A 25,039-nucleotide genomic window follows, 5' to 3' on the forward strand; every position below is an offset into this window, starting at 1 on the left:
ATCACAACACACGAGGTAACAAAGTTGTCTTCGGAGTTTGCCATCTGGCAAACTGAGGTAGATAGTCAGCAAAGGGGTTTTCAAAAGTCTTCCCTTTGCTCCAGTGACATATTTTATAATCCAGTCAAGTATCTAGACTGTCTTTTCACATTGCTGACAACAAAACATTCAAAATACATTGTTTAAACATAAAAAATGAAAACACATTAAAAAAAAAAAAAAAGCTGAAATACCCAATAAGACATCAAGATTTTCACAAAAGGCTTTGGCTCCCTGTTCCTTGTCCTTCGAACAGACTTAGAGGTGAGAATACCTGAACATGGCTGTCTAGATTGGAAAATCATTTTTGTCAAAGCGCAGCATGGCAGACGGCGGCTGCAGACCCGAAGAAGTCGTCTGCTCGGCATCCGGGGGCATGGCTGGGTCTTCACACTTCTTCACAGAGCCATCCCCACCTGAATCACTGCCGGTGAAGGAACTGGAGGTCAGGGGCGTGGTGCTGATAACTGAGGACAGGTGGATCTCATCATTGGACTCATGGGAGAACCTTCCAGAATCCCCAGTCTCGTGGCTGCCTTCGCTGTTTGCGGAGTGCTCCGTATCAGCGGCAACACCACCAAAGGGCCTTGGGAAGCTGGTGGTCTGACCTGGGGAGCTGGGGGAGTCTTCATCACTGATCAACACAGTGGTGCCTGGCTGGTAAAAGCACACTGCTTGAGTAAATCTTCTTTGAGGCTAGGCAAAAACATAAACCACTGTTAGTGATGGCAGGGTGCTCTGGGAAAAATAATAGATATGGTTTTACATACCCTATAGATTCTGAGATAGTCATCTGTTCAAGGACATGGGTGAAAGGTCATCATCAGGAAGAGATGATCTAGGTCAGTAGTTCCCTCCCCGAGTGGTAACCCATCAGAATTACTGGGGCAAGTGAAGTGTCCAAAGGCTTCTTCAGTGATTTTTTGAAGCTTACTCCTGCCATATTCCTTCCTCCACTGCCACCCATTCCCTGCTGAAAACCACAGCTCTGATTACTTTCCAACTACCACTTCAGTGATCACGCATCATGGCTTTCCACAGAGTTATGCCCCAAATTAATAAAATCATATCCAGACAGAACATGAAAATTAAGGCCTTCATTTACACTTTTTAATTATCATTTCATGATACCATGAGCTGCCAAAAATTTTTCTCATTAAGTTGGGTTACCTGGTCAACTTTTATCTTCTTGGAATCTTGGAAAAATAGCCATTTTTTCTTAGAGTTGTTTTTAATTATAGGACCATAGCTATTAATTATCAGGTCAGTTCCTCCCTGGAGAAATAAAAGGAGAAAATAGAAATACTACAGATTTCAGTTTATTATACGTAGTATACAAAATTTTTAAATGTTAAAATAAAAAACCGTCAGGGACACATCACTATTTCTTCTTTTACACAAGCAGTACCCCCACAAATTCAGGGTGTTTGTCAGTGATCAAAAAGATGTAATAGATTTAATCTTCAGAGATATATATGCTGAAGTATTTGGGATGAAGTGTAATAATTCCAAAAACTATTTCCAAATGTTACAGCAAACAAAAATACATAGGAATATGTATGACAAGGCATTGACAATTATTTGTGCATTCATTACATCACTCTTTCAGTCTTTCCACATATCTGAAAAACGGGAAGTTTTGGGAAGCGGTTGGGAAGAAAAAACCGTGGTCCTGCATGTGCTCAACAAAATGGCAATAAATGGAAGATCAGCTCTTGGGCTAAGCCAAGGACACAGAGAGACCTGATTTATCTGCTTTATACAGATCCCCACTCCAAAAAGGCCTCTTTTCACTTAAGATTCTCTCTCTTTTCTCCTCATGTCCTCCCCATGCTGCTTCTCCGAATCCTTTCTCATGCCCAAGGTAGTTCCAAGGTAGTAAAAAGAGAACCCCAATGTGCTTTAGTACTTTTTATGCTTATTTGGAAGTTTTAGGTTCCAGTGTTCTAGATTAACTGGAAATAAGTGGAATGGCTTACACTGGTTTCAGAAAATAAAAGCTAAATCAAGTTGCAAACAATAAAGACAACAGGAGCAACGAAATGAAGTCATTATTACTTACTCATAATATATATAGTATATTACACTGTACTAGATTTGAGTAGCTTGCATTTGTTAAATATAACTATATTAAATTTAATAGCAGGGGCAACTGGGTGGCTCAGTCGGTTAAGCATCTGTCTTCAACTCAGGTCATAATCCCAGAGTCCTGGGATTGAGCCTTCCATCATACTCCTTGCTCAGTGGGGAGAGCCTCTTCTCCCTCTGCCTACTGTTCCCCAGCTTGAGCTAGCTCTCTTGGACAAATAAATTCTTTAAAAAAATTTAGTACCAAAACTTCCTGAAATTTTGTTGTATTTCTGTTATTCTAAATTTTAGGGAAGGGTTGGAGAGGAAGGATTTAGACCAGGATTTGTTAAGCTTCCTCTGTAAAGGGCTAGATAGTAAATATTTTAGATTTTGCGGGCCTCATATGGCCTATATCTCATTTTCTCTTTTATTTTTGTCCTTCAAAGTACCCTTTAAAAAAGGTGAGAAACAGGGGGCCCCTGGGTGGCTCAGTGGGTTAAGGCCTCTGCCTCCAGTTCAGGTCATGATCCCAGGGTCCTGGGATCGAGCCCTGCATCGAGCTCTCTGCTCAAAGGTGAGCCTGCTTCCTCCTCTCTCTCTCTCTCTCTCTGCCTGCCTCTCTGCCTACTTGTGATCTCTGTCAAATAAATAAATAAAATCTTTAAAAAAAAAAAAAGGTGAGAAACATTCTTAGCTCATATAAAAACAGGCTATGGGCTGGCCTGGGATGGGCTACAGTTTGTGGATACCTCGTTTACACCACATTGGCTGCAAGAGCTATTATAATAATGCACACTATCTAATGTTGCAATGTGACCAAAAATAATTTTCATTTGGTGTCCCTAATGCTTATCTCTGTACTATTATTACATATAGTAGGACATGAAGTAACATCATCCAATGACACATCTTTCTTGTATCCAACTTCCTCAGGCCATAATAGGAAGGATCTTGAAACATCTATTTAGATAGTCTAATTTTTAAAAACATAGTTTATACCTGGAATGTTCTAATGTCCATGGCAGTTAAAAAAAATCAAATGAAGTATGAAAATGGATTAATAAAAAAATTGCCCACTGAGTAAATACAGGGCAATCCAAATTGTAGTAAATATAGACTAATGACCCTCTGTTCTTATCTAAAACATGTTAGCTCTACATAATCCCATCTAATTGCATTTATGTTGTTTTTTCATTTTTTTCCCCCTCTATCTCTTTAATCTTTTATTTCTTTATCTTTTATCCATCCCTATCTTTATCTCCCCATATATATTATGTAAGGAAGGATCTGGGTGAAACTGTTTTGTATTCCCTCAAGTAGAATATGGATGTAATATGTTCAACATACAATTTTTTAGTAAGCAAATCTCACATACCAAGCTGTGAGATGGGAAGGGAACGGAGGGAAGGATTACACAGCAGATCAGTATCTCAGCTCAGAGTACCTTTGCATCAATGAAGCTGTTTGGCATTATCATTGGTATTAAGGATTCTTCATGTTCTACAACTCCCCCCAGGTTCTTTCCAGCTTCATTTCCACCGGCTAGAGAGGTACTGGTGCGAGATAACTGCTGAGTTCCATTCTGTGCTGTCTTGGAAGCAGATGACTTCCTGAAATATTGCAAGCAAAGGAAATCTTCCAATTTTACAGGAGATCTGGACAAATGTACCAAATTTGGCCTATAATCACGACTTTGCAAACAGTGAAGTTCTTCAATGCTTATTTCCCAAATACCTTTAGAAACTGAGTATTAGATTTTTACCTCAAACTCACTCCCGCAAACTTTTATGATTTGAGGACACGTCTTTCTTTTAGCCCCAATATTTGCTTACAGAAAATTATTTTTTACACTTACTAAAAACCTTAATATTTACAAAGTACTATTAATTATTGCTGTTATTTACTTCACAGTTACACAGAAATTATAATTTTAAGATTTACGGGTTCTCTCTCAAGTCTGCCTGAATGTCACACTAACATAACAACTCACTTGCCAGTTAATGATGGCAAATTTACAGTAGTACTTCTGGAAGATTTAAACAACACTAAAACAATGTACGTAAATATTTTATTTGTACAGAAAGATTTTATAAAAATATTCTTCAAGTGAGAAACCTGTACAGCAAAACTAAGCTGTTAAATATATAAAAAGATGTTAGAATTCTTTAATAGAGTATGTTTCCTGAGTATGTTTTTATACACAAGTACCATACAGAAAGAATAAATCTCGATAGTCAATACTAATGCAGGGAGTCTAGTGATAAGGATTATCTGAAAATAGTGTGTTTCTGACCTTGTATTAAATACAGTAAACAACCTTAAAATAAATGAAAGCAAGAGCCAAAATATAAAAGGTCAGAATTAGACAAACTTACTGAATGCTGAGAATTTAGCTGAAGTCAAACTACAAAGGAGACCGCTTAACAGAGTTTCCAGAGGACAAATCCCTAGTTATTACATTTATTTTAACCCCATGTCTGGAGAATCCCAAACATATGTCCTATGGAAATAAGGGAGGAGCTCTCAACGGAAGACTGCTTAGATATGAAAATATTCCAGACAGTAAGAAATCTCCTCAATCAGCATAAGCATCCGACTAAGTGTGCCATTTTAAAAAAGAAACCAAAGGATATACTTTGTACTTCTCAAAATAAAAAGGAAATGAAGAAACTAGGGCCTCATTTAAGAACATTTTATTGGCACAGTAATTTTTTCAAATAGAAAAGTGAGCACATCTCTATAGCAATTAAGAACTCAAGTAACATTATTTTAAAATGGAAAATCCCAGTTATTCTAGAAAGCACTTGATTTCAATTTGCTTCTCATAGTTACTGTAATTTAAATGTTTTTTTAACCACCTCAGCATGGCTAGCAATGGAAACACACCTGGCTTTACTTCGGTATATCAGGATGAGAACACAGATGAGGATGCAGGTCAAGGCTATGCCAACGCCTACAGCAATGCCAGTCATTGATTTTTGGTCCAGATGGTAGTAGCCTGAATAAACTAGAAACAGAAACACATTAACTCAGTATCAATCACAAAAATAAACGATCCCATTTAAGTCAAAGATAGCTGTTTGCTTTTCTATAATTTTTCTACCTCTCCTGGGAGAATTTTTTACTGTATCTGTGTCTAAGCAGAAAAGACACATATTACTCTTTTTATCAGTGATCTCAAAGATCAGTTATATTCCCATATTGAAGATTCCAAATATGAGTTCTAAATACCATATTATTGTATCAAAACATGAACATCAGTTAATAACTTTTAATGCTTTGGTTTCCTTGAACCAAAGGGCAGCTTTCATGTCCTGCTACCTTAAAAGCAGATCTGCATATTAAAGATGAGTTTCCTGTGTTTTCTGCATTTACATAGCAGTGCTCCTCTAACTTTAATGTGCACACGACCACTAGAGGGTCTGTTAAAATACAGATCCGGATTCACTATGTCTGGGGTGGAGCCCATGATTTTGTACATCTAACAAGCTCTTGGGTAACACTCATGCTGCTCGTCCCTAGACACTCTGAGCAGCAGGTATTTGAGAAGTGACTATGACTTGCTCTCCTTTGCCATGATAAGGGAGCTGCCCCCGTTATCTCACTGCAATGCTTAAACCTGTCTGCCTTGCCTTTCTCTTTCTTTCTCCCTCCCTGTTTCTCTCTTCTCTCAACACCCCCTACACACACACACACACACACACACACAGGCACTGAATGACTCTCATCTGAGGAGCTATAAGCCCTTAATCCTGTTGAGTTCAGCTGGCATTTCCTCCATTTAAAGCTCCCAGGGAACTCCCCCTGAAGAGAAGGAAAGGAAGGGGTCTTGATCTGTACCACAGGGGGGGTCCTGGCTTCCTTCGGGCCAGGACAGTTGCCCTGGAGTGAGGGTGGCTCTTTAAAGACACTACTTCCAACTGCTCTTTGGACAGAGAACTTTCTCTCCGGAAAGGCTGTTTTTCTGTGGTAACAACTCTTAATGAAAACCATGCTCTCTGCTTAAACACCACAACCAGCACAGCTGTTTATTTCATGGAACCTCCCTGGAAGCCTCCTGCCGTCAGTTTTTGGACCCCGTGGCTCGTCTGTCTGGGACAAGGAGTAACTGGGACACAGTGGTCTGAAACGGAGCTGATTCGGAGGTAAGTCTATTTCCCCTGTAAAGTGCCAGGAACGGCCTGTAGCCCCACAGCATCCGGACAGCACCGCCAGCGACAATTCAAGAAACCAAGTGCAGGGATGCCGCTGCCGTGGGGAGAGAAGCAGTACAGTGCAGGAGAGCGGAAGGAACACTGATCTAAGAAAGAGCAATGAGGACGGCATACAGACCTTTGGCATCAGCTGAATCCAAACGCTTGGGCCTCTGATTAGATTCAGAGGTTTCCTTTGGAAGGACTGCCAGCTCCACAGAATTTGAAAAGGGTCCTTCTCCCACCTCATTAGATGCAGATATCTTGACAATGTACACGTTTCCTGCCACCAGGTTTTCTAACAGAGCCATGGTTATTGCCCCTATAAATAGATCAATTACTAGTTAAGTAAAACTTATCTTTATTCATTCTCTCAAACACACCATCATGACCCTTTATTTAATAAATATTCTTCTGATTATAAAAGGAATACCATGTTCATGGCAGCTGCAAAAAAAAAAAAAAAAAAAAGAAATGTTTTAACTACTTATGGTAATCAGTGTGGCCAATGATCTTGTTCTTAAATTAGAAACAACACAATTATTTTTGGAAGTATGAATATATTTCTTGCTGGTCCATCATTATCTAAAATTTCTTGAAAATAAATAAAAAGGAAAAGGCCAATGTTATATTGGAATCTCAGAGTGTTGAAGATCTGGACCTCTGATTAACTACTAAAACTACCACCAGTAATCTGCCCAGAATCTACTTCTCTCCAAAGTCACCGTCACCAGAATTTATATATGATATTTGGTATCAAAGGCATTTTCTCTGTTGGCATGATGGCTAAGAAGGATTCCTATGTGCGTACTGCTATTCCTTGAGCGGTCTTTCTGCTCTTGGTTCTGCCACAGCCCTGAAGTACTTTTCTTACAAAAGAGACTCCCACCCTAAGAATGAACTCTAATGTTAAGAACGCAGGTGTAACAGAATTCAACCACAAAGTTATTTTGGCACGGACTGCATTCATGAGTCGATATTCACAGAGAGCCTAGCTTCCCTCAGGTGACATCATCTCACTTTTTCCCCAACTCAGAGCATCCTTGCAATAGCTTTGAAGAACTTACGATAGCTTGTAGCAGTCCCCTTCCAGGTCAGACTGGACTATTCTCTTACACTTGCTAGCGTATATTTCACTATGCAGTGAAATGTGGGGTAATCTCAAAGCTCAGGTCATGATTCAGAGGCCACCTGGGAGGTCACATGGTGTAAGGCAACTCAACCAAGCAGCTATGTGAGGGCTGAACATGGCTTGTTTTCATGTTCTCTGGTTTCAGCTTGGCCTGAATAGAGTGTGAGCTACTTGAATGCACAGCTGTTAAATAAACAAACTGACCCTTACTTAGAATCACGAAGAATGTTTGTACAGTTACCATGTTCTCAGACAGGTGAATTAAAATCAAAGATGTATTGTGATGTGAAGGATGAACATTTCAATTTCCTCACAAGAGTTACATAAATAAACTGAGTTTCCATTTTAGCATAGAATACTTCACATTTAATTTTTAAAAATGCTTGGCAAAAACTAGTCCCTACCTGAAACTGAAAGTCTTTTCATTTTGAAAAGATCTTATTTATTTATTTGAGAGGGAGTGAGAGGGAGAAGCAGGCTCCCTACTGAGCAGAGAGGCTGGCGATGCAGGGCTCCATCCCAGAAGTCCAAGATCATGACCTGAGCCAAAGACAGAAACCTAACTGATGAGCCAGCTAAGGTGCCTCAAAGAATTTCTTAAGTTCTATAAGCAGATGAGCTGTGTGGATGTGTGCAAGTGCTCCCCTTCCTTCCACAGTCTTCTTTCACACAAAAAAAGGGAAACTAACACTTTGGCTCCTCTATGAGGAAAAAAAAAAAAGCATTTCACTCAAAGCAGTTCCCAAATACTAAAGTGATCTGCCTGTCCTTCTATTCACTCAGCATGCTATCTCAATCTCACTTACTGTGTTGATGCCAGCCCCCTGCCTTTCATATGTGTCTGAATCTTCAGCTTATTTTAGGAGTTTCAGAAACCAGACAGAACAATAGCCTCAGTGTTGGATCAATGCTGATCAAATGCTGGCATGCTACCAACAAAGTAATTTGTGACTTGGGGCACATTACTGAACTTTAATTTCCTCATGGGGGCAATAATTCCCACCTCAAATAGTTTTTATAAAGGATTAAATAAACTACCATTGGCAAGTCTCCGACATAAGTATATATACTCAATGAAAGTGAGTCTTCCTCTTCACCTCTGACTCTCCCTTCTTCCTCTTCTGAAGGACAGAAATTTTTTTCACATTTGAACAGCTTAAGGTGGCTGGCATAATGCTTGGACAAGATAATTCTCAGGAAATGCCAACTGAACTTATATTAAAATATGAGCTATCTATCACCAAAGGAGTGTTCATTGAGGATAAAAAAGCACGGGGTTAAGATTCTGAGGTTGGAGAAGTGCTCCAGAATGCGATCTTAGAACTTATTTCTGTCTACATTCTGGAAGTGATTGTTTTCCAGTTCCAAAGTCTTAAAAATCATCCACTTAGTTATACCACTAGAATACCTTTCCATACCTCTCCCATGAACTTAACACTCCCACTGCTTAATCAACCTCTCCACTTGGATATCTAGGACATATCTCAAATTTAACATGTTAAAAACTAAACCTTTGATTTCCCCCGTCAATTCAGCTTTTTTTCCCCCTTACACTTCTCATCAATCTGCAGCAAACCTTGTAGGCCATTCTTTCAAACTGTGTTCTACTAGCTTCTTTTACCTTCCTTGTTATCACCCTTGTCCAAATGCCCACTAACTCTCACGTGGACACCTGTATATTCAGTGGTCTCTCAACTTCTACACTTACCAACTTATAATCAGTTTTTGGGTGGTTGATAAAGTAATCCTTTTAAAATGTAAATCTGATCCAAAGTCTCCAGTGTCTTTCATCTCTCTTAGAATAAAATCTGTGGTCTAAAAACTCTGCTCTTGGTTTCCTCCCCACTGATTTCCTACTGCTTGTACTTCCCCTCACTCTAGCCTCCCTGGCCTTCTTGTTGCTCCTCTAACGTGCAAGCATACTTTTGTTTCAGGGCCTCTGCACATCCTCCAATATTCACATGGCTCTATTTAGATGACATTTCTTCCAAGAGGGCTTAACCTTACTACCTCCATCACTCTGTCTCTCCCCACCCCACCCCCCAGCTTTCTTAATATCACTTATAACACAACCTGAATATCTACATGTTTGTATATTACTGGTGATACAAGCATCAATGGGGAAGGAACATTGTTTTGTTCACTGTGGTATTGCCAATGCCTAGAAAAAAGCCTGGCACACAGTAATCACTCAATCATTCATTTAATGAGTATGTTCCTTACTATTGGTATTCTGATTTACTTGGCTAATGTTGAGTTAAATTCCTTTACTGAAGAACTTTAATGTCCAATGTACATCTCTAATAGGAGGAAATGGCATATTTATTTAGGCTAACTTTTTTGTTGTTGTTGTTAAGAAGGAGCGTCTTTACAACTGTGGGAAACTCATGCTATGAGGACTAGAATTCAGGAATTGCTGCAGTATATAGGGCAAGATTGTATATAGTGCCTTTTAGATTTTAAAATAATTGGCTAGTTTGTGCTAATTTACTACATATAAGGAAGGTAAAGACTTAATTTCTGATTCACTTCAAATTACATACAAGTATAATTTCATGTCACATCACTGCTCAACCATTTTAACCATGCATGCTTTTAGCCACAGATACCATCTGGTCATCAGGAACATTTTAAAAATGCTTTCCCTTATTCCATTTGTCAATAAATATGTAAATTAATTATACACATAAATATGTATAAGCAAAACCTGTATAGAAGATTAGTAGATCCATAGGAAAGAAATACTGATATTCTCCCCCTTCTTCTTTCCTCATCTTTTTCTACACTTTTACCTTTTCCAAAAGTTGCCATAATTAGACATTAAAGACCATTTTACATTTTATTTTTTTCTTTAAATGCCATGATGTATTTTTTTGCTTTTGGTTTAAAAGTGAGTGACTCAAGGGGCACCTGTCTGGCTCCTTTGGGGTTTGATTTTGGGGTTGTGAGTTCAAGCTCCACACTGAGTGTAGAGACTACTCAGACATAAAATCTTAAAAATAAAAATAAAAGTGGGTGACTCAAATCCTTTATGTTTTTTATTCTCAAAAAAAAACCCCAAAAAAACACCTCAACTATTTTTACCTATATCGTTCACTTTGTCCTCTATGAAGTACTAGCATTAGCCATAAAAAAGGACATGTACAAGATGGTATAGTTTTTTGCTAAGAATTTTTCTTAAAATCACAAAAGTAAGATAATAACAAAAATGGATTTTTCCCCCTTTCATGCAATTCTTATAGGAGTGTAAAAACCTGCAATTACAATCCATTTCACTACTGGGTCACCAAGGAGGAAAAATGTTGTTTTCTGAGCCTTGTCTGAAACTGACAAATGAATGCATTAAAAGGACAAAACAAAATACTGTTTCTTTTTAGGCAGGTACAAATGAAGAGCTAAAGGGAAGAAGCACTCACGTGATAAATCAGGTTAGTCGGGGTCAAAGGTGTCAATAAATCATTTTGGAATTAACTAAAAGTGAATTGTACATTTTAAGAATATTGTGGTAGTCTGTAAGACTTATAGTTGCAAATAAATCATGCCTCCATCTATCCACACCCCTGGGCAATCCTCTCCCACACTAACTCTGGGTTTCCCTACCTGATTTGCTTTGCCCAGTGGGACATCAGCAAAGTGATACAAGCAGAGGCTTGCAAAGCTTTGTATGTGCAACCTCTCCCTCTCCTCCTGGCATTGGAACTCACTCTTGCTGTTTTTGAACTACTCACACTCTGTTGAAACCATGAGATGATTTCAGTCTCATGAGTGACCTCAGGAGAGACTAAGAGAAGTGTCCAGCTGATCCCAGTCCAAATTGCTGACTCACAACACTGTGAGAAAATACCATGGCTAATTTTTAAAGTGGTTTGTTAGGTAACAATAGGTAACTGATACAAATATAAAATTGTATTGCTGGCAAGTACTTATCACTTTCAAGTCTGTTCAGGGACTAAGAAAGTATTACTTGGTAGAGATTCTGCATAATAAAAAACATGAATATAGGACTATTAAAATTCCAACAAAAGTCACTATGTGTTTTACAACTGCATAGAAAGTTTTATATTATATTCATATCTTTAAAGTTCATCCTAATTAGGTAAACATTCCTTTTAAAAGGTGAAATGTAGGTACAAATGTCTAGTGTTGTAAAAGTGTTTAGAATATGCAGGTGGCCAAAAAATTACCGTCTTGAAATCCTTCTAAAGCTTTTAATTGCTTAGCAAACTGTTCTTTTCCCAGCATGCATGTTTAAAGTAAGTACTTAAGTGGGACCCTGATATTCATGTGGGCCAATTTATTTGTATGTGGACCATTTTAGTGCAAACGTATGCTTCCTTAAACCAGATCTTCATCCAGCATTTGCTACTCCACTGCAAGACACACAACCACTGGAAATCTAGTAGTCGTCTATAACAATTCTTCTTTCCTTGCTTGCTTTCTTTCTCTACTTAAGCTACTATCATCTGACCATCCTCTTCCTTCCATCTCAATCCTCCATATCCTAATCCAGGCCTATAGTTTTGGGCCACTACAGTCACTTCTTAGATTCTACATTATTCTGACCCAACCCTCCTGCACCAAACCCATTCTAGTCACAACAGTCAAGAGTGATCTTCCTGGAATGTGAATCATATGCTCATGCTCAAAATATGGTGATGGTTTCCCAATGCTTTGCTAATAAAACCCAAATCCTTTATAATTTGTTACTTCCTAAATTCAAAACAAACTCTAGATCCTTCTTTCTGTTTGTTTCCTTATCATCAGTAATCTTACTGTTCATCCTCTTGGATCCTTTATGCTCATATTTACCTTCTCGGTGTAGGACCTGCCACTCTCCTGCAATCCAGGCCTTCCTGGAAGCGTACAAGATGGTGTAGCGTGTCACCACGGTCTCTGGGCCATCAGGTGGTTTCCAAGAAACCAGAGCAGTGTCATCTTCTATCAATGTCACTTTTACTCCAACGGGTGGGCCTGCCGGTGCTGCGCACACATGAAGGAAATACTGTGTTACTAGGATTAAATGGTGATAAACACTCAAATACCTAGCTAATAGGCTGGAAACTCAGGGAAAAGAGTAAAAAACTAGAAACCACTATCAAAACATCTCAGAATCACAGCCTTTACAGATCATTAATGGTAAAACACTATTTTTTCTTCTTTTTCTGAGAGCTAATTTCATTTTTATAATGTTTAAAACATAAAAATAGAGGGGGGGATATGGTAGATTCCTAAATGGAGAATTACTAAGTCAAATTGTGTAGGAATTCCGAGAGCTTTTGATAATTGTTTTGCCCACCTGATAACTAGAAAGGTTTACAATTCCACAAGCAACACCACCATTAGGTATTGAATCTAAACTACATTTCTTACTAAAACATACAGAATATATATTTCACTTGATCTAGGAAGCCACTGAAGAAAATACTTCTGAGACCAAAACATTTAGTTATTCTCCAAAAAGTTGTGAATCAGTGAGTTCACAGGAGAGACCTTAGACTAAGTCTTTATACCTGCGAAAGCAGTCAAGTCTTGGGATTTTAGTTGACCACATATTTAGTAGGAGCTAAAAGTGTAAAGAACATAGCCAAGAGGCCCTATGCTTGTTGAAGTCAGTGTCTTTCCTTTGTTCTCTCTCAGCATAATCAGACTAGAGCTGTGAGGGTCCTTACATAGATCATCTACTTCTTCACCCTCATTCTAGAGAAAAGAAATGCAGGTCCACAGACATGAAATACCTTAGTGAGTAGCACAGAGAAGCTCCAGAAAGGGTGCTTGATCAGATATCCCAACCACCACACTGCATAGCCTCAAGCCATCACACACATTACTTTTAATGGGCTCCCAACATCATTAAATACACTATTCATTTACTTCCATTTTAAATTACATGGGTACAGTCTTGAACAGCACACCTGATTTTAGAAAATGTAGTGGTTCCCCAAAGAGACATTAGATTTAAGCCTACTGGCTTATGTAATATATAAAGTGAGAGGAATAAACATTTACTATAATAAAAGAAAATACATTTCAAAAGTTAAAAAACAAAACAAATGCATACATGCCAATCTGGGTAGTAACTAGGTAGTACCTTCTTTAAAGTGACATTTCTATTTTTTTTTTTAAGATTTTATTTATTTATTTGAGAGATTGAGAATGAGCAGGTAGAGAGACAGAGGGAGAGAAAGAAGCAGACACCCTGCTGAGCAGAGAGCCTGACACAGGATTCAATCTCAGGGCCCTGAGCCAAAGGGAGATGCTCAACCGACTGAGCCACCAGGTGTTCTTAAAGGACATATCTATTTTTTAAACATTTAGATAAATGCCTGTACCTTCTGGAAGTGTTGAATGGTAGACAACGGGGCTCCAGGGGCTGGAAAGCTGGTCCACATGCAGTCGTACAGCAAATTCATATTTGGTGTTTGGTTCTAGACCTTGAACCAACATGTGAGTTTCTGATCTATAAAGTGAGTATCAAAGTTGGTAATGCCGGTAGTACATTGTTTCTAAGAGATTATCAGTATTTCCAGTCAACTCAGGGAAGTATCCTGTTATTATTACCTCATTTTCTTTAAAAACAATTTTTTAGACTAAAAAAATTTCCTCTATTAAAATATAATATTTGGTATTATCCTATAGAAATTAGCCTACAAATTGCCTCTCAGAAACTATGAAATAGTTTAGAATAGCAGTTTGGAAATATCCCAATACAAAGGGATTTCCTCTAAAATACTGAAAGTCGTATCATTCTTTTAAACCATAATGATGGGCATTTTTCCAACTATATCCAAAAAACCAGAATAAGCTTTATTTTTTTATACCAGCATGAAAGTGGTCTTTTATTTTTTTTCCTTTAAACATGCTAAGTTTAACCAGTTGGAAGTAATAATACCTTCTTGCCTAATCTTGTTGCATGAGGCTGAGGAACCAAAAAAAAAATAATAATATTAATTTATAGAAACTGAAAGTCAGATGTAGTTTTCAGAACTGAATATGGCAAAGATGCAAAACTCCCAGCCATTTTATAAGTAAGGTAAGTCCAGAAACAGGTTTTCATAGCTAAATGTCATGCTGGCCCAAGAGGGTAAGAAACAAGTGCGAGTAGGCAAAAGAGCAAAGAAAACCACTATTAACAGAAGCTACATACGTTTGAAGGTATAGAACCAAAGAAGCATTCTGCAGGCCAACAGGGTTACAGCGGATGGTGTAGTTGATTATTTGTGCAGTGGTGAACGCAGGCCTCCTCCAGTGCAGGAAGATGGAAGATGAGGTGTTAGCCTTCGCATAGAGATGGTGGGGTGGCGGTGGAGGGGGAACCATGCGATCACGAACAGCTATTGAAAAAGACAATGTTAATTTACTGCACCGCATATTACTATAGAAAGTGGTAAAATGATAAAATCACAATTCCCCACCCTACTAGTTGACTTGAGGTCCTTTTTTTCATTAAAGAGTTTTCAGGGATACATTTAGAGATGTATATCATTCAATTCTGAGCAATTCTTCCATACATCAGGTAAGGAATCAAATATTAATACTTAGATTATAAAAGAGAAGCACCAAGAAGACAGACTACTAGCCCAAGACATTCAGAAGGCCAGCAATGGACTTAAAACTAAACTGACACCCTCTTCAGTAGCAATAAAACCAAACAGGTCTTAGCACCAGTAAAACTGAATAGTAATTGGAAGGAAATAAATAGCCTCAAGATTAGAGCAGATAGGTATTCAGGGTTATTTTTCCCAGTTAAATTTCTGAAGGTCTTTTGTTTGCAAAAGTAAAATAGGTTCTTATAATTAAATACACCTCACTTAAATATTTATTCTGAGCATGTACTTGTTCAAAATAACTATGGTAGGTGCCATGGAAGATAGAAAAGCACCAAGGATTCCAAGAAGTAATGAAACTTAAATTTACAGAAGGAAATGAAGAACAAGGCCTGTGCGCCATACAGAGTGAAATGTGCTACCATAACCCTTACTTACACACGCATCCTGGAGTGCTGACTGTCTGATCTGCCTGATAGCCATCTTCTATGTTGTTGTAAGCCAGAAGCCTCACGTGGTACTTTCTTCTGGGGTCTATAAAGAAACTGACAGGTAATAATTTGGTCCAGGCCTCTAGATATCAGCCCTCCAGAGCCTTTGCAGAGTTTGGTTTAAAAATCTTCTGGATACATAACAGTTTAAAATAAAATGAGATATTTTTCCTTTTCCTAGCCTACATAGTGACTCAGCAATGCACCTTCGTGTGACATTGCTACTGTAACTACCAGTTACTTACAATTTTACTTAACCTTTCTTCAAACAATAACATTAACACCAATACTCTCTGTCCTCCTCCTCAACTGACCAGAGATAGATTCTTGATCCTAAAAGCCTTGGAGATTGCCTAAGGGGTCACTTCTAAGACGTTTCACTATACAGAAATTTTTTGTTTAGTTATCGGAGGTTTAGCTACCTTAAGAAGGGAAATCAAAGTGAGCTTATTCTCCCCCTCAAAGGTAAAGATAATTATGATTGTCATCCTTTAGTAACTTTAAAAAGTTTCACAACCATGTGTTACTGAAGTTTATTTCTATGTGTACCCTTTCCATTAACCCATTTTCAGGCCAACAGCTAAATTCACCAAGAAAGAGGAGCTGGAGCTCCCTCTACTGGTGCTCATTAACTGTCAAAATAGGAAACCCAAAGGCCCTTGGATATATACAAAAATTTTTCAGTTTTTTGAGGAAATAAAGTTACACATTTTATTTTATTTTTTGAAAATATTTTATTTATTTGACACAGAGAGATTGAGCACAAGTGGGTGGAATAGCAGACAGGGGGAGAGGGAGAAGCAGGCTCCCCGCTGAGCAGGGAGCCGGATGAGGTGCTCTATGCCAGGACCCTGGGATCATGACCTGAACTGAAGGCAGACGCTTAACCCACTGAGCCACGCAGGCACCCCTAGTTATAAATTTTAAATGACATGTTTTAGGACATATTTTGAGAAGTGTAATGATATAAATACATTTAAATATAACTATGATAACATTTAATTATTGAGTACTTGCTTGGGACAAAAATAAATACTACTGAGAAATAATGTGTTTTCCCCCCAGCTTTGCTGAGGTATAGTTGATGAACATATATTTAAGGTATATATTTAAGGTATATGAGATGATGTTTGACACATGCGTGCATTGTGAGGTGATCTCTACAATCAAGCTAACAAACATATCCTATCATCTCACACAGTAACCATTTTTGGGTGGGTATGTACTTAAAAACAAGATCTCGGTAAAGCTCAAGTTTATAATACAGTATCGATGAGTATCATCACCATGCTGTCCATCAGATCTCCAGGACTTATTTATCTTGCCTAAGTATAACCTTGTACCCATGAGCAATACTTCCTCATATCCTCCATCCCTGAAGGCCCTGGCAACCACTGTTCTACTCTCTGCTTCTCTGGGTTCAACTATTTGGGATCCCATACATTATTGAAATCATGCAGTAACTGTCTTTCTGTATCTGGCTTATTTCACTTAGCATAACATTGTCTAGGCTCATTCACGTTGTGCAAACGCTGAATTGCCTTCCTTATTAAAGGCTGAATAATATTCCATCGTGTGTATAGGCCATATTTTCTTTGTCAATTCACCCAGCAGCAGACATTTAGGTGGTTTTATATCTTGACTATTACAAATAATGCTGCAATGAACATGGGTGCAGTTATCTCTTCAAGATACTGGTTTCATTACCTTTTGATACATAACCAGAAGTGGGGCTGCTGGACTATATGGTATATTTCTAACTTTAATATATTTCTGTATTACATTTCTCTAAATAATAATAAATGTGTAAATAGATCTAATACTTCATAAGGGAAAAAAATCCTTGAAAGATATATCCAATGTGCAAAAACTTAGAATAAATGGATAAAAATAATTCTAGAGTGAATTTAAACATTTAAAAATCCAAAAATAGGGCTGCGTCTGGCTGGTTTAGTTGGGGAAACATGCAACTCTTGATCTCGAGGTTGTGAGTTCAAGCTGCACATTGGATGTAGAAATTGCTTTAAAAATTCAAAAATAAAATATGAAGTCTGTTAAAGTTTCCAAAATAATTTTGAGAGTCTCCGTATTTTAAAAACTGATATATTCTATTATTTAATATTAAAATGGGTTAAAAGAATGTCCTAAAATACAAATTTTTTATTTGTTTTAACGAATTTCTATTCATTTTAACAAAATTAAAATCACAAGAACAAAAAAAATTTATACAACTTAGGACATTTCTATACTTTTTAGATAGGAAGTAGGAAGGCTAATATTCAATTATACTATAGGAAATGATATATGAGTAACACAAAATTCTATCAATGTTCTTCCCATTCTATAAACGGTGGTACCACAGTGTTAAGTAGCATGTCTAGTGCTACACAAAACTAAACCAAGGACTTGCTGATATTTCTATCACATGTGCTTTTGTTATAGTAGGTAACTTTGTCTCTTTATAATGAATTCTAAAACAAATATTTTTAAACGTTTTGTAAAATAACTACAGAAAACAAACACAGAAATACATTTGGACTTCATTACTCAGATGATTTCCAACAGTAAGCACTGAAATTCTAAGATTCAAGGACTTCTGTTCAGATTAACAGCAACCTAATTTGAACGTGTTCATCTTTCTTCCCTCTTAACATATTGCTGAACTCATGAGGCAGCTGAATCCTGAGTGCTGTCTTACAAATACTCCCTCTGAATGGGTACAAATGGAATTCATTTGGCTCTCTGTCGTTGAGTTCTTCAAATGTATTTCTTTCTTCTGTCTCTACTCAATCAGAAACTTATCTTTAGGAAAGCCTACCGAGTGTGGGGTGTTGCACCAGGAATTAGGAAATACAGAAGACGAGGGATGAGACAGAGTTTGTCCCAAGTAGCTCGCATCGTCAGAGAGCCAGACACAGATATAGCCACTCTCACCGAAAGCAGATTTTGATGAGGTTATGAGTATGGGTGGAAAGATTAATCTTTTTTTCCACTGTGCAAATAATCAATTAACACTTCATGAATATTTCTCTGGAACGGTTATTTATTTTTAGTCCTAAAATTGATTCTTCATTTTCCCGTCATCTTTGAAAAATGAGCTGCTTAAATTTTAAACCCCAAATCAACCTTTTCTGGTTGACGAGAAGCAACGTCTGTGTCCTGAGACAATGAGAGGAAAGCACGCTTAGCCCCTGTACAACCTACTCAGCATGGTAACAGCCCAGTTTTTCTGGTGCCCATCTGGAAATCATCCAAGTCGCCGGAGCAACGACCTCCCAGGCTGGGCTCCTTTGCCTGCACGTTTCTATGAGGTCAGGAAAAGGCAAACCATCAGAGGCTGGCAAATCAAGTATATCAGGTGCATGAGATTCCGTTCTATCCATACACAAGAAGTACAACAAGGGTCAGGATAATTTTTAAAACCATTTTAGTGGGAAAAAAATAAAGGAGAGGAAAGCCCATTTAACGTTCACGTGATCGACTATGCTCTTCAAAGAATCTCGTGTAACAAAACTGAAGTGCCAGGTTGGGGGCCAAGCTGAGCAGCAGTGGGACATGAGCATTTACCATGTACTCCTTTCAGGCTCCGAGAAATAGGACTCCAGCCTCAAAATCTAGTGACATTATTTTGGTTGGTTAATCGAGTCCTCAGAGCAATAAGACTCATGTTCATGCACCAATTTGTTAGAGATGTGATGTCTTGGACCCAGGGGACCAGAGCCCTGGGCTAATGTTAAAAGGAGCACTATCAGACGGCAAGAGTAATCAGCTAAGAAAGAAAAAAAAGCTATACAATTAACAAAATTAAAGATACAGAGTAAGAAATCAGAGTTTAGGACCAACATATTCAATATAGTTAAATGCACAGATAATGTACCTCAGCATAAGAGCACAAGTCCTAAAACTCTAGAGTTCTGAGAAAACCCTCCAGTGCATAAAGGACAAAGCAGAGACTCAGCCTCAATACTGTGAAATGCTACAGGGACCCTGTACATATAGTTTCCAAGGCCTGCTAACAGCCCTTCTTGAGTCAAGGACTGCCACGTCTGTGGTGCTTGGTTACATGAGACTCAGCAGACTTAGGCAATGCGGTTTATGGGGAAAACAGCAGAGTCAGTAAAAGCAGCCACAAAGAATTGTTCAGGACTTCCCAAAACCCAGTGAGGATAAAAGGAGAAATAAAAAGAGGGGAGAGGGTTGGTCCCATTTCCTTCCAAACTCAACACATGGAGCATAAAAATCGCTCATTGGGGCTAATTCTTAAAGGTCTCAGGAGTGACGGCTCCACTAGGTAGTATTTGCCTTGATGGTTAAACTTAAAGATTTAGCAATATATAAAGATGGAAGGCCAGGAAATATGCTCAAATTAATTGAACACAAACTCTAGTGAGTGTCAGCTGAGGTTACCATAACTGTGGTCCCAACCAAATTAACCTGTACCTTTATTATGGACTCAACCTTTGCCCAAAAAATGAAGCTCTCCTTCCTCAAACACTGCTATGGTAGCACTCCTTCTTCTTTTCTCCTCCGCTCTAGGATTTGCTTCACCTTCTTTCCTTTCTGATTCATTCTCATCACGAACTTTCCCACTTGACTTTGTTTCACATGAGGAGAAATCAAAACTAGAAGTCTGACTAGCCAAGAAAGAGTATACAGGTATCCAATAACATTTACCAAATGCCTACCAAAAGTCAGATACTATATGAAGACTCAGCAGTTAGAAAGCCATTACTGTTGGGGAGCCTGGATGGCTCAGCTGAAAGAGCGTATGACTCTTGATCTCGGGATTGTGAGTTGGAGCCCCATGCTGAGTGCAGACATGACTTAAATTTTTTTTAAAAAATGAAATAAAATTTTTAAAAAAGAAAGCCATAACTTGTGCTTTTAATTTCAATCTACCAGAGTACAGACTGATAAATGAATATTCTGTAAATACTATTTACTAAATGTATAGCCTTGAGAGTATATTTTTTTTAGTTTTCTAAGCCTGGCTTACTTTCATTTGGAAAATAGACAAATAATCCCTGACAGGGATTTTAAGAGTATTAAATGAAAGCATGGCTATTAAGGAATTTGTATAGTTCCTATAATTAGTAGAGATATAATATTATTATTGTTGTTATTATAATGAGCAAAGTTGCTCAGGAGAACAGAAAGGGTACTACCAAAAATACCATACACTTAAATTTGGAATCATGGCAAAAAAACCCATCAAGGATGTTCATTCATGCAACCAAGGTCTGGAATTCAGAATGTCAGTAAGTGAGCTGTTGGCAAATACTAAAGCTGAGCTCTAACTGCTCTCTGTCCTCATTAATGTTCCTTGGTTTGTGGAGCAGGCAAAGGCTCCCAAGTGTGTGTCTGCCTTGTATTCATGCTTGAAGGAGCTGTGCTCTGTATTTTATAGCCACTAAGAAAGCTTGCTGTTTTGGCAACCATGTCACATGGTGTATAATCCTCTCAGCTTCAAATCCACCTTCGCCCACGTCTTCCATGTTCATTCAATAATGTCTCATCGTCTAACAAACTCGCTGATGATATGAAAGTTTTAGAAAACAACATAACAGATTTCTTCCCTAATGGAAGAACAGTAGATTGTTTCATGAAATGGAAATATGGAAGTTTGAGAGCTAGCATTAGCAAGAGCAAGCAGATGGAGACAACAAATTCATTCATTGTTAATTACATCCAGTTTTAACAATTCAGTGTTTATTACTCTCAATGACTGCAATGAGAACAAGAAAAAAGTTCAATAAAATCAGATTCTCTACAATGCAAAGGTCTTAATCAAGGACCTAAATTCCTTTCTAAAAGTACCTGATTTAACAACAATAGTGAATTAACTGTATCTTTATACATCCTAAATAACCTACAAAAGCTTTGGTATAATATACCTAATTTTCTTTGCAACATGTTCCCAAAGACCACAAAACAGCAGAAAACCCAGGTCTTCCAGGGTTTCATCCCAGTAACTTGCACTTCTCCTCTCTACCACTAGATGGCATCTGTGTGCCTGTACCAAGAGATGGCCCCACTTCATCTACTGAAGGTGGGAGCTACCATGACATATGGCAATTGCTTAAATTTCGTCAAAAGAAGGACTGCATGAAATGCAAAGCAGTGAAAAGAAGAAGGGTGCTTTGAATCCGTATTTGTCATATATATAAATATTTCCCATGGAGTTTAAAAAACCCTGTGAGCTATATCATTGCTCTTGTCAACTGACCTCTACAGAGAAGAAGGCTGAGACAAACAAAAGACAACTTTCCTAATGACTCAGCACTACTTGGAAGCTACGAGACAGTCTAGCACAACAGCGAATGTCTCAGATGCCCCAGGCTTCCTGGATTCTGATCCAGCTGGGTCATTACTGCGCAACCTGCAGAAGTTATTTTCACCCTCCATACCTTTGTTAAAACCGCCTGTAAGATGGGTAATGATGATGATAACAATCTACCTCTCAAGGGTGTTAGGAAGAGGAAATGAATTAATCCACACAAAGTATCTCCGAGAGTGCCACTCTGTAACAATAATATACCGATAAGAATACCTTTAGTAATGAAATAATTACTAGCAGCATCACATGACCCCTGCTCCCTGCTCCCTCTCAGGCAGAAGGGCAGGCTGGCATGGTGACTAAAGGATAGACTCTGGAACCAGACTACTTTGGTTTAAAAATTGAGTTTCCTTATCTATAAAATGAGGACTTGATGGATTTATATTTGTAACTTGCTTTTAGAAATGCACACCAAGTAGGTGCTTTCCAGTGCTAAGTAAGTAAATACAGAGGAGAGGGCTGCTTTGACCATTAGGGGATTTGGATTTGAATCTTGGGTTTAGTAGCTCTGTGGCTGCAAATGCAGTCCCCTGGAAGTCAGTTTCCTCGTCTTTAGGATTAGCAAGTTGAAGTCTATCGGTTGTCTTCAAATTTGTTTAGGTAACAGTATATCAGGGAACCTAAGACAAAGTACAAGTAAATATCGTGCAAGACAGGAATAACTACTGTGAAGAGATGTGTTAAGACTAACGGAATTCAAAAGAAGGAAAAGTTACTGGTAGTTTTTTACTGCATGAAGGAGGAAGTACTTCTACTACTTCATGGAAGTAGTGCATGTGAACATAAGAGATTAAGGCCAAAGAAGAGTGTAAGGGAAGGCTTGAGGACAGGAACATGTAGATCAGGGATGAGTAACAGGGAAGAGATGGGTAAGTGCATGAGTGAAGGTCACGTAGAAAAGTTAGGCTGTGGGTAGATCTCAGGTTTAAGAACCAGGCGAGCCAGCATGGATTTTGTTATATAGACACAAAAGATGGCTTTAGTAAATGGAATTGTTGAGAGAAGGTACTCATCCGTCAGACAGCTCCAAGTGTCCAGCCTGGGTGAACCAACAGAAATGGAAGAGGAGATGCAGAGCCAATGACACATGGCATCAGAGATGCGGGAGTAAGTCAAGGGGAGCTGACCATGGGTGAGAAAGTGTGGGCTGAGCTGGCAGTGAGGACAGAGATCCACAGTCAGCAGTCCAGTACACAGAGGACAGGGTACCAGCAGGGACTAGAGACCTGGGTGTGAGATGGGAAGTGGTGTTAAGGAGTCATGAGGAAAACCGGGAAGGGATCACGGGAGCCATGAGAAGACGATGTCCAGGGCTACAGGGACGTCACGGAGGATAAAAGTGACATCTGGTATCTAGGTCTTTTAACAGAATAAACTCATCAGGAAAGGGTGGGGTGTTGGGGGTAGCAGAAAACATGGATTCAAGCAGCAAGGATGTGGTAACACTGGTAATAGAGTGATAAAGGAGAATGAAAGTAGAAATGCATTATTTTCTGATGTGTACCAAAGTGTTAACAGTAGTATTTAGGTCTAAAAGGTAGAATTTGTGGTTATTTTGCTTCCTATATTTCTACCTGTTCTATTGTGAATGGTTTTCGTAATAATAAGATAGTAAAGAATTAGAACTCAGATGGCAAAACTGACAGACATCGACTCAAACTTTATGGATTCCTTGTTGTAATACTAATACTTCTAGAAGTTTGGTTTCCTGGAAAATGCATAATAGAAAACTATTAATTACAAAGTATTTAGCTATGGACCAACAAAAAAAGAGATATTATTGGGGTCATGAAAACCAGTCCTTTGTTTCCTTTAGCTGCTGTGTTGGTGACACTCCAGAACCCTTGAAAAGAGCAGGGCTGGAGTGGACAGGTCAAGGTAGATAAAACTAAGAAAACACCTGAGGTCAGGACCATGAGAAAACTTTTACCTTACATCTATAAAGCCTCCTCTGACATCATTTCTAAAATCCAAATCTAAATAAGACTTAATGAGTCTTATGCCATATCCTTCTAAGGAAAACTTCTCAGGTGGTGGGGGGAAAGTCTTCCAAGGACCAAAAGAAACATAAAGCAATTATATCTACTTTGGGACAGTTCCTGCCACTTGGTTTGATTTAGACATGGAACATGTTTAGTAAAATGTCTTAAGAAAACACAAAGCCTTACTTTAAAAATCACTATGTACTGCTTTAAATTATTCGCTTAAAACACCACTGTAGGAAGCTTTGCTAATGTTAACCACAAAGCCATTAAGATGGCTATAAAGCATTCAAGAAGTCAAACTAATTAGACTATACAGAGGTAAGTAACAATCTGAAAGTTTGCTGCTATAATATCACCACATGTAAAGTTTGGAAATGTTAAATTAGGAAGTACTCAGAATCAGTGAGAAAGGTGAGATTCTGAAGGATGAAACTGAGTATCTGGCCCAATGTCCACTTTTAATTTAATCTTTTGTGTTACACGGTTTTGTGCGAGCCTTTTCAGGGCCTTTGTTCCCCTGTGGTCTGACTAGAGAGCCCCTTGGTCTGGCTAGCCGGGGTGACTGCACTGCCCCCAAGCCTGTCCCTCCAACACAATACCCCCCACCCCATATAATTATTCAGAGAAGAGGCCAACAGCATGACTGCTCCGACACCTGGGTCATGGCCTCTGACACAGGATCTGGGGCCAGGTCAAGTCTGGTCCAGCCGCGGAGGAGCAGGAAAAATGCTAAGGGGGATGGGTGGGAAAGGCAAGCAGAGTGAAATACTCTGCGTTTAAAGAGGGTGTTTAAGCACAGTAACAAAAACACAAATCACATGCAAACAATGTTATCCAAACGTCGTTAGACTGTAGTTTTCTCTTCTCTGAGAGAGAAACCCCAATGAGAGAGATTAGAGAAGCAGGCTTCTTTCCAGTGATTTCTTTGTCTTCTATCATCAGACGTACATTAGAATGGAAAAGGTTAATTCATGATGGTTAAAACAATGCCTGACCCAAACGTGTGAGTATACTGACTTAAAAATAGGTTTTTGCCTAAAAGAATGTAAATTTTACTTAAAGTGCAGATTAAAGTTTCTTTCTTCTGTTTATAAACTGCATTTCCATATAGGATTGTGAAGGATAAACATCTTTCATATCCATTATAAATTTAAAGGATTTTTGTTAATGATCACTATGCCAAAATGTTATAAACCTGTTGTAATAATACAGAATATCTGAGTGTACAGTAGACACAACAGTAGATGG

General features: G+C 38.4%; 1 protein-coding gene across 1 annotated transcript in view; it reads right to left on the minus strand.

The window, feature by feature from the left end:
• Nucleotides 1–327: 327 nt before the first annotated feature.
• PRTG (protogenin) overlaps nt 328–25,039 on the minus strand; it is a 115,259-nt gene continuing 90,547 nt past the window's right edge. Inside the window, exons 12-20 of the mRNA XM_059372069.1 lie at nt 15,417–15,512; nt 14,579–14,765; nt 13,764–13,891; nt 12,244–12,414; nt 6,442–6,624; nt 4,996–5,116; nt 3,554–3,719; nt 1,210–1,314; nt 328–735 (exon numbers count right to left, since the gene is read on the minus strand). Of these exons, the coding sequence (XP_059228052.1) occupies nt 328–735; nt 1,210–1,314; nt 3,554–3,719; nt 4,996–5,116; nt 6,442–6,624; nt 12,244–12,414; nt 13,764–13,891; nt 14,579–14,765; nt 15,417–15,512 (1,565 nt within the window). The remainder of the gene's footprint in view (nt 736–1,209; nt 1,315–3,553; nt 3,720–4,995; nt 5,117–6,441; nt 6,625–12,243; nt 12,415–13,763; nt 13,892–14,578; nt 14,766–15,416; nt 15,513–25,039) is intronic.

Source organism: Mustela nigripes, chromosome 13 (assembly GCF_022355385.1).
Source record: "Mustela nigripes isolate SB6536 chromosome 13, MUSNIG.SB6536, whole genome shotgun sequence".
Lineage (NCBI taxonomy): Eukaryota > Metazoa > Chordata > Mammalia > Carnivora > Mustelidae > Mustela > Mustela nigripes.